Genomic DNA, 14,037 nt, shown 5'->3' on the forward strand with positions numbered 1-14,037 from the left:
AAAAAAAAAAAAAAACCTTCTTGTCTGGGGGTAGATGATCCAGTGGACTGTCTGCTTCCAGCCTTTCTGTGATGGGGAAGGTGTTTCTTTTAGTAATAAGCCCTGAGTGGTTTCTGTGGAATTGTAGTTCTGCAGTGCCCAATCCCCCGATTGAGGACTGGCACCTGTCTATGGCCCGTTAGGACCTGGGTCACACAGCAGGAGGTGAGCTAAGGGGGAGCTACTTCATCTGTGTTCACAGCCGTCCCTATTGCTGTCATCACCACCTCAGGTCCACCTCCTGTTGAATAAGCAGTGGCATCAGCTTCTCACAGCGCACCAACCCCACTACAGCGTGCACGTGTGCGGGATCTGGGTTGTGCACTCGTGAGAATCTCGTTCCTTGTGGTCTGAAGTGAAGATAAAATGTGTTTGAATCATCCCAAAACCATTCCTCACTCCACCCTTAATGGTGGAAAAATAGTCTTTTATAAAACCAGTCCCTGGTGCTAAAAAGATTGGGGACCACTGTTGCAGGTGATCGTTTAACCAGTTAGTTGCTCCAGTTACATTACAGACTTGGGAACAAGCACAGGGAAAAGAAGATGAAATGTATTAGCTAGTATCAGGATCCATGGTCCTGATTTCTGGTTTTCTCCTTTAAAAATCATATTAAAGAATCACCAAGGATTCTTGGATGTAAATCATCCAAAAAGATGGCAGCCAGTGCTGAAGTTTCGTCTGTGTGATTTTTAAGCGTGTCCTGTTTGGTAGCACTGAGACTTTGGGTATATTTAAGCTTCACTTAAAACTACTTTTGACCATTGAGAAAATAACTACAAGGTGCAAAGTGATGATTTAAGCTGCTTAGGCTATCATGTTAATTTCCTCTCAGTGACTACATCTTCCATATTTCATACAATCCTCAAGAAGATTTTATTTTGTGCTCCTCTTCATGTTTTTTTTTTTTTCTGATATGTCTATACTTAATACCCTATTTTCAGTCTGAGATCCCAAGTAAACAGCCCGAGACACCTGATGATATCATTCCTCAAAAGGTAAAACACAAACTACCATAAAAGAATGCAAACTACTTGCAATTTTTTGTTCGGGGGGTGAGGGGGTTATTTGTGCATGGTAGACTAGACTAACTTTAAAAACTGGCTTTCAGTTTGTTCTTTAAGTTCCTTCAAGGTGAAAGTTGGTTTCATTCCCGCTGAGAGGTGGTGTTGTGCTCTTCCTCTGCTCTGTCTGACGAGCTCTGGGGGGCTGTGTGCTGCTCACTAATGGGCCGGGTTCTCACTGCTCTCACGATACAGCGTGTCCTGCTTCTCACATACACTAACAGATTAGGAAGCGTGTTAGTGATGGGCAGCCTGGCATCACCAACCGTTTGATTTTCAATTTCTCATTTAATTCTTCTGGATATTAGAGTGTATATTTTGAGAATGCGATAGAGTCTTCTCTTTTAAAAATATTTTTTCAATCAGAAGGAAATAATGGACACTAAGAGTGTGATTGCTTTTTAATGTACAATTTCATATTAATTTATATTCATTAGCAAAAAATTTAAACATTCTTTTCATCTTCCAGAAAGAATAAGTAGATAATCCAGTAAAAATGTAGCTCTTCACAACACAGGAAGGTTCCTCAAAATATTTAAGGGAAAATCCTTGTGGATCAAGTTGAAATCTCCGTTGAAGTTGGTGATCAAGTAAATGCTGTCTGTTAATTCATTATCTTGCCCATCACTAACGATGCTTTCACCTTGTGAAATATTAGCACTTTTGAGTTGAAAATAGCTCTCATATCTCGTACAGAACTGTGGTACAAAGTTTACCTCCTTCCTTTCATTTTCTAAAATACTACAGCGTTCTTGAGTGTTATCCACCGGTATTGACAGCCATTTGCCCAGATTATTATTTTGTATCATTGTAATACTTCCTATGTCATGTAATATTCCCAGTCTCCATTTTCTCTGTATCATTCATCAGTTCACTGGCAACTCTGTTCCCTGACTCTGTATCTGCAATTAAAAGAAGGATTTTATGGTTTTACGTAGTGAACTTTTTTTTTTTTTTTTTGAGACAGAGTCTCATTTTGTCGCCCTCAGTAGAGTGCTGTGGCATCACAGCTCACAACAACCTCAAACTCTTGGGCTTAAGTGATTCTCTTGCCTCAGCCTCCCAAATAGCTGGGACTACAGCTGCCCACCACAACAGCCTGGCTGGGGTTTTTTTGTTGTAGTTGTCACTGTTGTTTAGGAGGCCTGGGTTAGGTTCAAACCCACCAGCCTCAGTATATGTGACTGATGCCCTACCCACTGAGCTACAGGTGCCACCACTCAGTAAACTTTTAATCTAAAGATAAGTTCAGTATTTCAGGGAAAATATTCCACCCAGATAGGCACTTGCTTTCCTTTTTATCTGGAAAACCACTTAACAAAAAAACGTTGCGTGAAATGAGCATTGTTACGGATGATGCATATTGACCATTTGAGTTTAAAGGGTAGGCAGGTAATAGACTATTTTTAATTAGATATTCATAGGAAAGGAGAAATAATATTTAGAAAGGGAAGTTTTTTAAAGTATGTTCCAAATTCCATTTTTTCTTAATTGTTAGTCCAAAGTCTGGGATCTAATTCTGACTGCAGGATATTTTAAAACTTTATTTCTCATTGTCTATGATTTTAGGGGAAAAAATTTAAATCAGCTAGGGAACCTGTTTTGAGAATAAAAGCTAATTATTCTGAAAAAGAAATGTAACTCTTCTTTCTACACTCGTTTAGTGAGTAACCTGCTTTATCGTGATCTTATACACAATAAACAATGAGAATTGGCAGATTGTAGATACCAGCCAGTAGTGGCAGCTAACCAGGGTGTCATCTGCCTTGAAACTACTGGATCCCCTGGTGGGTCAGGAATCTCAGAAGGATTTGGCCATCGAGAGTATTCCCAATGAAATGTGGGAATATGGGAAAGAATAGGGCAGGTCTGAGTGTCTACCTCCAGGGATCTGAAGTAAGCACTTGCCCAGATTGTTCTAACTGAATATCTACCCGTTAGGCCTGAACGCTTACTTCACTTGGGGAGGGAGCGAAGTTCCAGGCTCTGGCCAGACCAGATAGTCTCCTGCAAGTCCGTGCTCCTCAATAGCGAGCATTCTCTCTCCAGGGCAGGAAGCTTTCCTGATACATCAGTAAGGTGTATTAAACTAGCATGAAAGCATTGTTTGGCTAGAGATCATTATTATTTCGCGAAGAACAAAACTGCAAATATTGCTTTACATATATCTTTTAAATACCAGTAGAATTTAAAAATAAACTTAACCTAAAAGTCTGTGGATTTAACTATTTATGTGTACAGTCTAGTAAATCCCTCTACGAAAGGTAACACAAAGAAATTGTCAACATACCTTTCCTCAAGAAGTTTATGTTTTAATTCTTGGAAATAATTATCTGAGCAATTTTCTTTTATGTCTTAGAAACCTGCTCGATACAGAAGAGCCGTAAGTTATGACAGTAAAGAATACTACATGCGACTAGCCTCTGGCAATCCAGCCATTGTCCAGGACGCCATTGTGGAGAGCTCAGAAGGGGAAGCCGCCCAGCAGGAGCCAGAGCATGGGGAAGACACCATCGCCAAAGTCAGAGGTCAGCCCACCCTCCTGGGTTTTGATTCAAAATCATTTAGTGCATTTTGGTTTTTAAATTTATATGAAAATATAAGCAACTGTAAACATTAAGGCCGATCTTAAAAGTATCCATGCAGGGGGTGATCCCTGTGCCTCAGTGGGTAGAGCACCAGCCCCATATACCAAGGGTGGCAGGTTCGAACCGGCCCCAGCCAAACTGCAACAAAAAATTGCTGGGCATTGTGGCAGGTGCTTGTAGTCCCAGCTACTCAGGAGGCTGAGGCAAGAAACTTGCCTAAGCCCAGGAGTTGGAGGTTGCTGTGAGCTGTGATGCCACAAGCACTCTACCAAGGACGATAAAATGAAACTCACTCTCTTAAAAAAAATAAAAGTATCATTGCAGGTTTGGTGCCCCTAGCTTAGTGGTTAGGGCTCCAGCCACATACACCAGGGATGGCAGGTTTGAACCCAGCCCAGGCCTGTTAAACAACAATGACAACTAAAACAACAAATAGCCAGGCCATTGTGGCGGGCGCCTGTAGTCCCAGCTACTTGGGAGGCTGAGGCAAGAGAACCTATTAAGCCCAAAAGTTTGAAGTTTCTGGGAGCTGTGACATCACGGCACTCTACAGAGGGTCTCAAAAAAAGAAATATCCATGCATATTTACCATCTCACCCTTCTTAGAGGTTGATTTCGTTACCAGAACAAAAATGACTAACTCTTCTTTATTGCCTACCGATGAATGTAATGAGCCCCTTGGCATAATGATGTTTTTTTATTGTATTTGCTAGAATCCCCAGTAGCATTTTTATTTTACATTAAGTTCCTAATAACTAAATAATATTTATAAAACTAACTCCTAAGTATTTCATTAGTAATACATTGTAATGGTCTTCCTGTTAGCCAGGAGAGATTATCTCAAATCTAAACCTTAAGAGCTTAGTAGATGAAAAATTAGACTCAAGTACAATGTCCATAGACTTTTTATTTCTGTACTTTTACATATTTGTCAGTATGGAAATCTCTCTTCCCCTTCTTGTAGCTTCTCCATGACCTACCTGTATGTACCTTAACAAATCCTACCCAATCTTAAACACACTGGTCAAATACCAAATCATCCTTATCTGAAGCCTTTTCCAACTCCTGTATCCCCAATAATATTTGCTCATGTATCTTATAGAAAGTTCAGTGATTTTACACCACTGTATGTTTTTCTTTTTTTGATTTATAAGTTTTCCTTAGAGGCAGAGATTATTTCTTCTCACCTTATAGCTTTGGACACAACTAGGGCAAATGGAGATTCAATCAACTTAACTACATAAGTAAATCAACCCATAAGCCTTTGATCCATCACAAATTCAAAAATCTTTTTATATTCTATAACTAAAGTCCTAGACTGTAACTTAAGATCTTTAGATTAAAAGTTACTTTTAAAATTAAGAGCTAGGAAATTAAAAATTTGCCTCAGATCCCGTTGTTTAAAAAACTAGTAGACTATGACTGTGTCAACAAAAAACACCATTTAAATTTTTGATCAGCATGAACCCAGAAGTTAGAGACTGCAATGAGTTATCCTACCACTGCACTCCAGGCTGGGCAAGAGTAAGTAAAATAAAGTTAAACTGTGATCATTTTCTCTCATTATTATAATATACTTACTCTCTGTTGTGATTACTGTAACTTATTAAGCATTTCATAATTGATGTAACATGTTCCTCCATCACCAGACTTAACGAGTTGGATCCCAAGCTCTGTTTGCCAAATAGAAGCCAACGTGTAATCCACAGAGTTTGTCAGATGATTTGTGTTTGGGGCTTTGGTACTTCACTTCTGTGGCCTGATTTTCTTAATCCTTAATTGAGCTAAAATCACAGTATACAAGGAGTTACACTGGACATAGAGTCGGAGGTTTTGATTCATTCAGTTAAAAATAATGTAGCTCTAAGCTTTTCCCCACATGGATGCTCTTAGCAGGATCACTGTCTTTCTCACTAGACCTTTCATATGTGAACATAATGCATAACTAAGGTTCAGAGGATTAGACTCTTAATAGGCTGACTGTGCTTTTTCAAAATGTTTAGAGCAACACAACTGGCAGGTGTAACATTTCTTTTGATGGCAAAACTAAGGCATATTAATTGAATTTAATGTGCCATTTAGAGTATCTTGAGGACTTTCCATACTTTGGGATTGCACTGGTTATTATCATCAACTGATTTTAATTTCTCCTGTGAGTATTTATAAAGTCAATCAAAATGTTGGCAGTAAAATGTTTTCTTTATCAGCAAATTAATGATCTGTCCCTGTATTATAAGGAATTCTGTTCTTACTCTTTCTGATCTGGTCATATTCATTCACATATGTAAAACCATACTTCCACTTGTGAAATGAGGCTTGAATTAGTCTTCACGAGCCCTTCATGTAGGTAGGATTTTTTTTTTAAGATCATGTTTATAACTTGCTATTTTTTTCTTTTTTGTGATAGTGATTATTTATTCATACTATCCCCTCAATAACACCTAACTATAAGCAACATAATTCTTGCTATTAATTATTCTAAGTTTTCTGTTTATCATTAATCATCATTTGATGCTGACTGAGAATTTATTATGTATTACACTTATATTAAGTACTTTACATGAATTACTCATTTAGTCCTCTAACAGTCTTCTGTCCTGAGATAGATATTCTTGTCCCAGTTGTTTTTGTTTGTTTATTTTTTGGCTTGTTGGGTTTCTTACTAGAGAAGGGGTCTCACTATATTGTCCAGACTGGAGCACAGTGGCTCTTCACAGGCACTACTGTAATGCACTGTAGCCTCAGACTTCTGCTTCAAGTGATCCTCCAGCCTCAGCCTCCCAAGCAGCTGGGATTACTAGTGTGCACCACCATGCCTGGCTCATGTTCCAGTTACACAGTTGAGAAAACTGAGGTCCAGAAAGTGTGAATACTTTTCCAAAGTCACCCAGCTATTAATCTCCAGAGCCTGTGCTCTTTACAGCTCAGCTCAGCCTGTGCCTTCCAGAATGGTCTCAGATTGGAAATGTGTAGAAGGGATGACACTGAGACTAAACTGCTCCTGGAGTGCCTCCGACAGTGGCTCTTGGTTGTTACACTGCAGGTCTGGTCAAGCCTCCTCTGAAACGCTCTCGTTCTGCACCTGATGGGGGAGATGAGGAGAACCAGGAACAGCTGCAAGACCAGATTGCTGAGGGCAGCTCCATAGAAGAAGAGGAGAAGACAGACAACACCACCTTGCTGCGCCTGCTGGAGGAAGGAGAAAAGGTATTGTGCTTCTGAAAAGTAAGGATTGCACTTAAGTAACATATTATCAGTTGAGAGGGTAGTTAAGGAAGATAAGTGTTTCAGCCTCTGTAATAAAATGCAGTTCTAAGCAACTTTTGAGTTTAGCACTATGCTTCTCCTATCTTCAAGGGTCTTCTGACCTCTCTGAACACACTACATATGTAAGTTTCATCAGACACAATATTAATAATTGGCACCTAGTTTGCTTTCCTCCTCTGCACCCTTTATTAGACCACAGCTCTTGCCATAATTCTTTCAAATCCCATTAAGTAATATGGCCTTGTATTTTTTCCTACACTTCCATAACTCCTGTAACCACCGGCAAGCAACTTCAGCCAACCTGAACCGTCCCCTCCAACCCTGCTTTATTTACCCCCACTCTCCTTCCTTGCAGAGGATGTCACATTCCTATTTCTCTCTCGACCTGCTACACCCAGCCGGCCTCTCCCAGGCTCATTTTTTCAACTCTGCTTTAGCCTGAGTCCCTGCAGCATCATACACCCTGTCGTTAATTAAACCCACCCTGCTGAGTGTTTTTACTCTGCACGTGATTCCTATTGTGTTTTTTGCCAACACGCCGTTTTCTTCACTTGCATTACCCCTGTCCTAACTCCCATCTGGATGTCTGTGACACTCAAACCTAAGAAGCTTTCTTGACTGTCTACCAACTCAGGGTTGGTTAGACACCCCTCCTCTGTGTATGTTATGTTATCATGTCATAATCATTTATTTTTGTATATCCCTCTCCCCCTGAATGTGAGCTCACATTCTTATAGGCAAATACCGTTTGTTTTTCTCAACCCTACTGCCCCGCAGACAGGTCCAGGCACATAGTAGACCTCCAGTAAACCTCTGAATGAAGGAGTGACTGGTTGGATAAATAAAGGAATGAATGGATGTGTAGTGAATATCACCTTTTTAAAGCATATTTTTTTCCTATTATTTTATTAGATGTTGATATAACCCTTGAGATCTTAGCCACTAAGAAGTAGTAACCAGAAATTGGGGTTTAATTAAAACAATTCTGTTCAAATGTATTCCCTAATTTATCTTAAATGACAGTATATAAAGAAAAAATCATATGAGTATAAAAGGACATCAGATGTGAAGGAAGCATAAGAGGGGCCTCCTTTCTTGGTCTGGATGGTGATCACACTGTGTTGCCAGCAGTTGAAAATTACCAAGCTATACACTGAGGAAATAAACATTTTTCTGTACATATATTATTTTATTCTATAATAGTTATTTTAAAAGTATGTCAAGATTAATCAATTGTGGCAATGAAAATTGGCATCTATTTAGATATTTCAGAAAACCTATCATAATGCTTTCATTTTTAAAACTTACAATCTCATAGGTACAATTTTGGTCTAACTGTTTTAAGCTTGAATAGTACAGGAAGTATATTCAAAATGACATTCATTTGACATTTGTTTAACTCTGATTTAATTGCTGATATTTTCCTTGACTCATGTTGAACCGAGTTTAAGCAAGAAAGAATTTTTACTGAGAATTAGATACTGCCCTTTGGAAAGAAAACAATACTTACATTGAGAGATTTAGCACCCCTTTCACCTATGCAGAAAGTACAACTTCTGCCAAGCTTGACTTTTTAACAATAGCCCAACAGTGTGCCAAGGAGGCAGGATCCAGGTGGGGAGTGAATAAGGACAAATTCGGCAGTTCCTTTTCCAGGAGCTGTAATGGAAACGAGGAGAGTGAACTATATGGATGAGAAAACAACCAGTAGTTCCTATCCTAATTATGTATGTTATCTGTCTCACTTAACTCTCACAAGCCAATGAGGTATATTGGAAATTTGCAAGAGAAGACTCAGAGGAAGTAAGAAATTTGAACCAGTCTACAAAGTGACAGAACTGAGAGTCGACCTGCAGTTAGCAGGCCGTGTACTTTTCATTCTGTATCATCTTGCATCACATGGGGACTCATCCTATTCTAACTCCTTACACGTGTGCCTCAATTTCCTTCCCTGCCAGGCTTGCTGTCTGTCTCCCAGGATAAGATCCTGGGAAGTAAGAACTTTATCTAAATTGTTCATCACTTGTAGAAGCTAGCATGCATGTGCCTGGCATATAGTAAAGACAGACACACTGAATAGTGAGAGAGATGGGTGGGTAGAGGAGTGGATGGAAGTGAGTGAATGGTTGTTTCCTTTTACTAAAATCAGAAACAATCAGACTGCGGCCTAAGCTGACTCTCCCTGACATGCTTAAACTCGGGTTTGATGTGCTTAGCTTAAAGATTGCTGTAATAGTAACAAAAAAGAAATTAACTCTTTAAAAAGCTGTGTTAATGAGTGTCTGGGCTTCTTTCTAGATCCAGCACATGTACCGCTGTGCTCGAGTCCAGGGCCTGGACACCAGTGAAGGGCTGCTGCTTTTTGGTAAAGAACATTTTTATGTGATTGATGGATTTACCATGACAGCAACCAGGGAAATAAGAGATATTGAAACCTTACCTCCAAAGTAAGTAAATGAATGAAGAGACACAAAGAACAGCTAGCTTTAAAAGAAAGAAATGTAGTTGCATAGTTCTTTTTGTTCTTTTTTTTAATAAATATTTTTTATTTTTTTATTAAATGATAGCTGTGTACATTAATGCAGTCATGGGGTACAGTGTGGTGTTTTCATATACAATTTGAAATACTTTCATCCAACTGGTTAACATAACCTTCGTGTCATTTTCTTAGTTATTGTGTTAACTATAAGATGTTTATATTCTACTTTTAGAAAGATTCACTTGTACCCTTGTAAGATAAACCATAGAAGTGATCCCTCCAATCACCCTCCCTCCACCCATCCACTCCCCTCCCCTCCCCTTCTCTCCCCTTCCCCCTCCCCATATTCTTAGGTTATAGCTTTCATATGAAAGCTATAAATTAGTTTCATAATAGGGCTGTGTACATTGGATACTTTTTCTTCCATTCTTAAGATACTTTGCTAAGAAGAACATTTTCTAGCTCCATCTATGTAAACATGAAGGACGTAAAGTCTCCATCTTTTTTTATGGCTGCATAGTATCCATAGTTTCTTTTTTAATAAGAAAAATTGCGTTATAGGTAATGTTACTCCTGGGTTTGTATATATTTACATATTCACAAGGGTAATACTTATTTCAAGGCAATAAAGAAAAGAATTTGACTGTTTATCAAGGTGAAAACTAAATAAAATTTATTTCTGTCCATTAATAGTATCAGACACCAAGTTACTTGTTTTTTGATCTATGTAAGAACATATGCTGAATTTAATAAATGGTTCTATGTTTAAAATATATTGACAGATGGGCAGTTGTAAACAAAATGCAGGTCACTGCCCAGTACTCATGAATGAAAGAGAGTCATCGGGTACTCTCAGTACCCTAGAAGCACCAGCAGAGTTAACGGGGTTTATGCATCATCCTTTTCTTCTGCTAGTCCAGTGGCACAGCTGACAGTGAGCACTGGAAGACTCAGAGGACAGACAAAGCTAGAAGAAAGATAAGAAGGCTGAGCCTTAGAAAATAAACAGACTTTTTATCTTCTTTTCACATTTTAAATAACCACTATTGAATGTAAACATGGTGTTCATAGTTGATCCCTAGCAGATATTTCAAATAATTATCTTCAGCCACAATCAGGATAACATTATGACTTTCATAGATCCTTCTTCCATACAAAATACCATGAAAAATTATGTTTCGTGACTGTTAGCCTAAAGATAAATATACTCATAGGATAAAACATTCCCAAAAGTTCAATTTTTTTTCTCCCGATTTTAAAAGAAATTAAAGCATTTTCTTGGCCTCTAAGGTATGTAACCTTAGGCCCTGTGCTAACTAAAGCCTGGTAGGTAAGTTCGTCCTGACAGTAATAAGAGGATTTTAAAAATTGTGTTCATCAAGCCTGAGCAACATTACTACAAAAAATAGAAAAATTAACCGGCATGGTGGTGGATGCTCTCTTGTCCCAGCTACTTGGGAGAAGCTGAGGCAAGATGATCGTTTGAGTTCAGGAGTGTGAGTGCTGTGAGCTCTGATGACACCACTGCACTCTAGCCCAGGCAACAGAGTGAGATTCCGTCTCACGTGTGTGTGTGTGTGTGTGTGTGTGTGTGTGTATACTGTGTATACAAAGATACAGATTTATCTCGAAGGAGGTTTTGTGTATATCAGGTAGCTGACAAATTCTTTTTAATATATTTTTTTAACTAAAAATTCTGATAGATTATTCACCCATCCTATTCATATGTTGAAAATAGCATGCCCTTTGTGGAGCCTTCAGTTTACTCTTGCTCTGTTTTGGTTATTTCCTTTTTCTCTTGGCTGCCTACAGTATGCATGAGCCAATAATCCCCAGAGGAGCCAGGCAAGGCCCTAGTCAGCTCAAGAGAACATGCAGCATTTTCGCATATGAAGACATCAAAGAAGTGCATAAAAGGAGATACCTCCTGCAGGTGCGTTGATTAGCGGTGCTAAATGTTTTGTTATGTTCTTTGTTAAGAAGATGTATTATTTTAAAACCGATATGTGCTGTTAAAACCCTCTGTAAGATCCACCTGCGTGAGAGTATTCCTTAGTTTTGGTTGAATGAGATAGACAGTCCTAGGACTCAGGGGCTTATATATAACTCGGTGTAATGCGTCTCTCTCTCTCTCTCTTTTTAAACACAGCCTAAAATTTGGGTGATATTCTTGTTTTCCATCTTTCCCCTGTAGGTATCCAAATCAACATTATCTTTTAATATAAGAATTACATCCTTACTATGATTTTACAACGTTGTAATTTTATATATTATTTTATCATTGCTCAATTAAAAATTTTATAAACAAATTGAGCAAAATAAGAAAAATCTGGTTATTTTATAGCATAATCTACAGGGAATTCATGATTCTGAAAATAATTTTAATCAACAAATTAATTTCTTCAACATTGTAAAAATTTATAGTGGAAAAGTTAATAGAAAAAAACTTATTTGTGAACTTAGTTTTTTCTTAATGTTTTTCTCTCTGATTATTTCAGCCTATTGCTGTGGAAGTTTTCTCCGGAGATGGACGGAATTACCTTCTTGCTTTTCAGAAAGGAATTAGAAACAAAGTCTATCAAAGGTCTTGTTTATCAGGAATACTTTATATGCCGTTATGGGAAGAAATGGGAGGGGAAAGTTATTCCCAGTCCAGCTAGTTTTCAAAAAATCTAGAATTAGATCAGTAAGTCAATATCTTTAAAGATGCTTGTTTTATTTTTGCCTACCTCATGAAATCTGACTCTTCTGACTTTTAAAGTGGTGCAATTCTGGCTGGGCGCCTGTGGTTCAAGTGGCTAAGGCACCAGTCACGTACACCTATCCAGCCCGGGCCCGCCAAACAACAATGAGAGCTGCAACCAAAAAAAAAAAAAAAAGAAAAGAAATTAGCTGGGCATTGTGGCGAGCGCCTGTGGTCCCAGCTACTTGGAAGGATGAGGCAGGAGACTCATTTGAGCCCAGGAGTTGGAGGTTGCTGTGAGCTGCGATGCCACAGCACTCTACCCAGGGGGACAGCTTGAAGCTCTGTCTAAAAAAAAAAAAAAGTGGTGCAATTCTACTGTGCCGTGCCATTTTCCTTTTAGGTAACTATACTATAGGAGAGATCAGCAAAAGCTACTTTCATCACCAAGTCCGGTGCCTCTGAATACAAAAGGATGGTGAAAGTGTAGCTTGACAGTGTAGCTTAACACTTGAAGTTCAAAACCGGCTTGCTTCCTTTTAACAAAAAGGATGTCAATGCCATTCCTTGACACTGAATGCAGGGACTGAGTTGCCATGGAAATTGTATTCACATAAGACTCTTTTCTGGCCTTGGAAGACAAGGTGGATATCTTCATTCTTGGATAAGTAGAATAGCCAAATAATGCAGTTAATCTAATCTGCACCATAGTTTATTTTTGGTGGATTATATTTAAAAATTTACCTTTAAAAAGAAAGACAATACATAGCCATGGTGCTTGAGGATATTTCTTTTGGATATGTGAATAATGAGACTGTTAACTAATCATAGAGTGGAGAGAGGTTCTCTTGTTCTTTGAAGGGCAGTACAGAGCCTAGCAATCTATTAGGGAAAGTTTTTTATTTCAAAATTATTAAGGGGATACAAATGTTTCTGTTATGCGTATTGCTTTTGTAATGCTTGAGTCACGGCTATAAGTGTGCCCATTGCCCAAATAGTGTTCACTGTAGCTGTTAAGTAGGGTTTGCCGCCCCCCACCCTCCTCCCTGCTTGATTTCCAAAGAGTTTTTCTTCCTTCTGTGCACGCCTGTGCCCATTGGTTAGTTCCAGTTTAATAGACAGTACATGTGGCGTTTGTTCGTCCATTCTTGAGATACTGTAAGTGATCCAGAAGATTTGTATTTCATATTACTGCCATGAGGAAGAGCTGATACTATGCAACGCTGCTTATCATTGTGATAGACCAGTAGTGCTTGTGAGCAACAGAGAAATGAGGGTGATTCTTCAATAAAGTGCCCAGGGGTGTGGATTGGTAATCCAAAACTTCCTTCACAGATGGGAAGAGCTAAGTAAAGTGCCTGAAATTCACTTTTACGTATCTGTTTTATTAATTTTTAAAGGTGATTCTCTTTTTAACACTAGGAAATTATTTGGTTCTCTTAAGTAGAAGCTGCTATGGTGAGGAGATGAATTTGTCTTTCTCTTGAGAAATTTCATATGCCAGATTCAAGGTCCACACCCATTTCAGGAATTTTACTGTAGTTCTCTTTTTCCTTTAAAAATCTGACAAATGTTGACATTGTGAGCAGCACTGCAGGGAAAGTTGTGACAGTGTCACATCCAGGTTCTGTCTCCTGTGTGTCGTCTTTGGTAGACCAGTATCTGTGGTCTGTCTTTCATTGAGCTGTCAACATTACTTACTGTCATGTGAATCTAAATGGAGCCATTAATGGCTTTTTTGGACTTCATTAAGTTGACTCAATTCCTGCAGATCAGTGTTTCAAGGCTATTTCTTCTGGTAAGGTGGAAGCGTATATAAAAGTCCAAAGTAACAGATTTTGCTGTATGCTTTTATATTTGGTTTCAGAAGTCACATCTTACCATTTGTTATGATCAGGAGTATTCTTTTTTTTTTTT

General features: G+C 38.6%; 1 protein-coding gene across 1 annotated transcript in view; it reads left to right on the forward strand.

Annotated features, from left to right (window-relative positions):
* The window catches only part of WDFY3 (WD repeat and FYVE domain containing 3), a 290,805-nt gene that overhangs the window by 237,732 nt on the left and 39,036 nt on the right, over positions 1-14,037 (forward strand). The window contains exons 43-48 of the mRNA XM_023513344.1: positions 984-1,037; positions 3,463-3,631; positions 6,735-6,898; positions 9,257-9,405; positions 11,250-11,370; positions 11,936-12,021. Of these exons, the coding sequence (XP_023369112.1) occupies positions 984-1,037; positions 3,463-3,631; positions 6,735-6,898; positions 9,257-9,405; positions 11,250-11,370; positions 11,936-12,021 (743 nt within the window). The remainder of the gene's footprint in view (positions 1-983; positions 1,038-3,462; positions 3,632-6,734; positions 6,899-9,256; positions 9,406-11,249; positions 11,371-11,935; positions 12,022-14,037) is intronic.

Source organism: Otolemur garnettii, unplaced genomic scaffold, assembly GCF_000181295.1.
Source record: "Otolemur garnettii isolate 467f Iridium unplaced genomic scaffold, OtoGar3 scaffold00039, whole genome shotgun sequence".
NCBI classification, from domain to species: domain Eukaryota; kingdom Metazoa; phylum Chordata; class Mammalia; order Primates; family Galagidae; genus Otolemur; species Otolemur garnettii.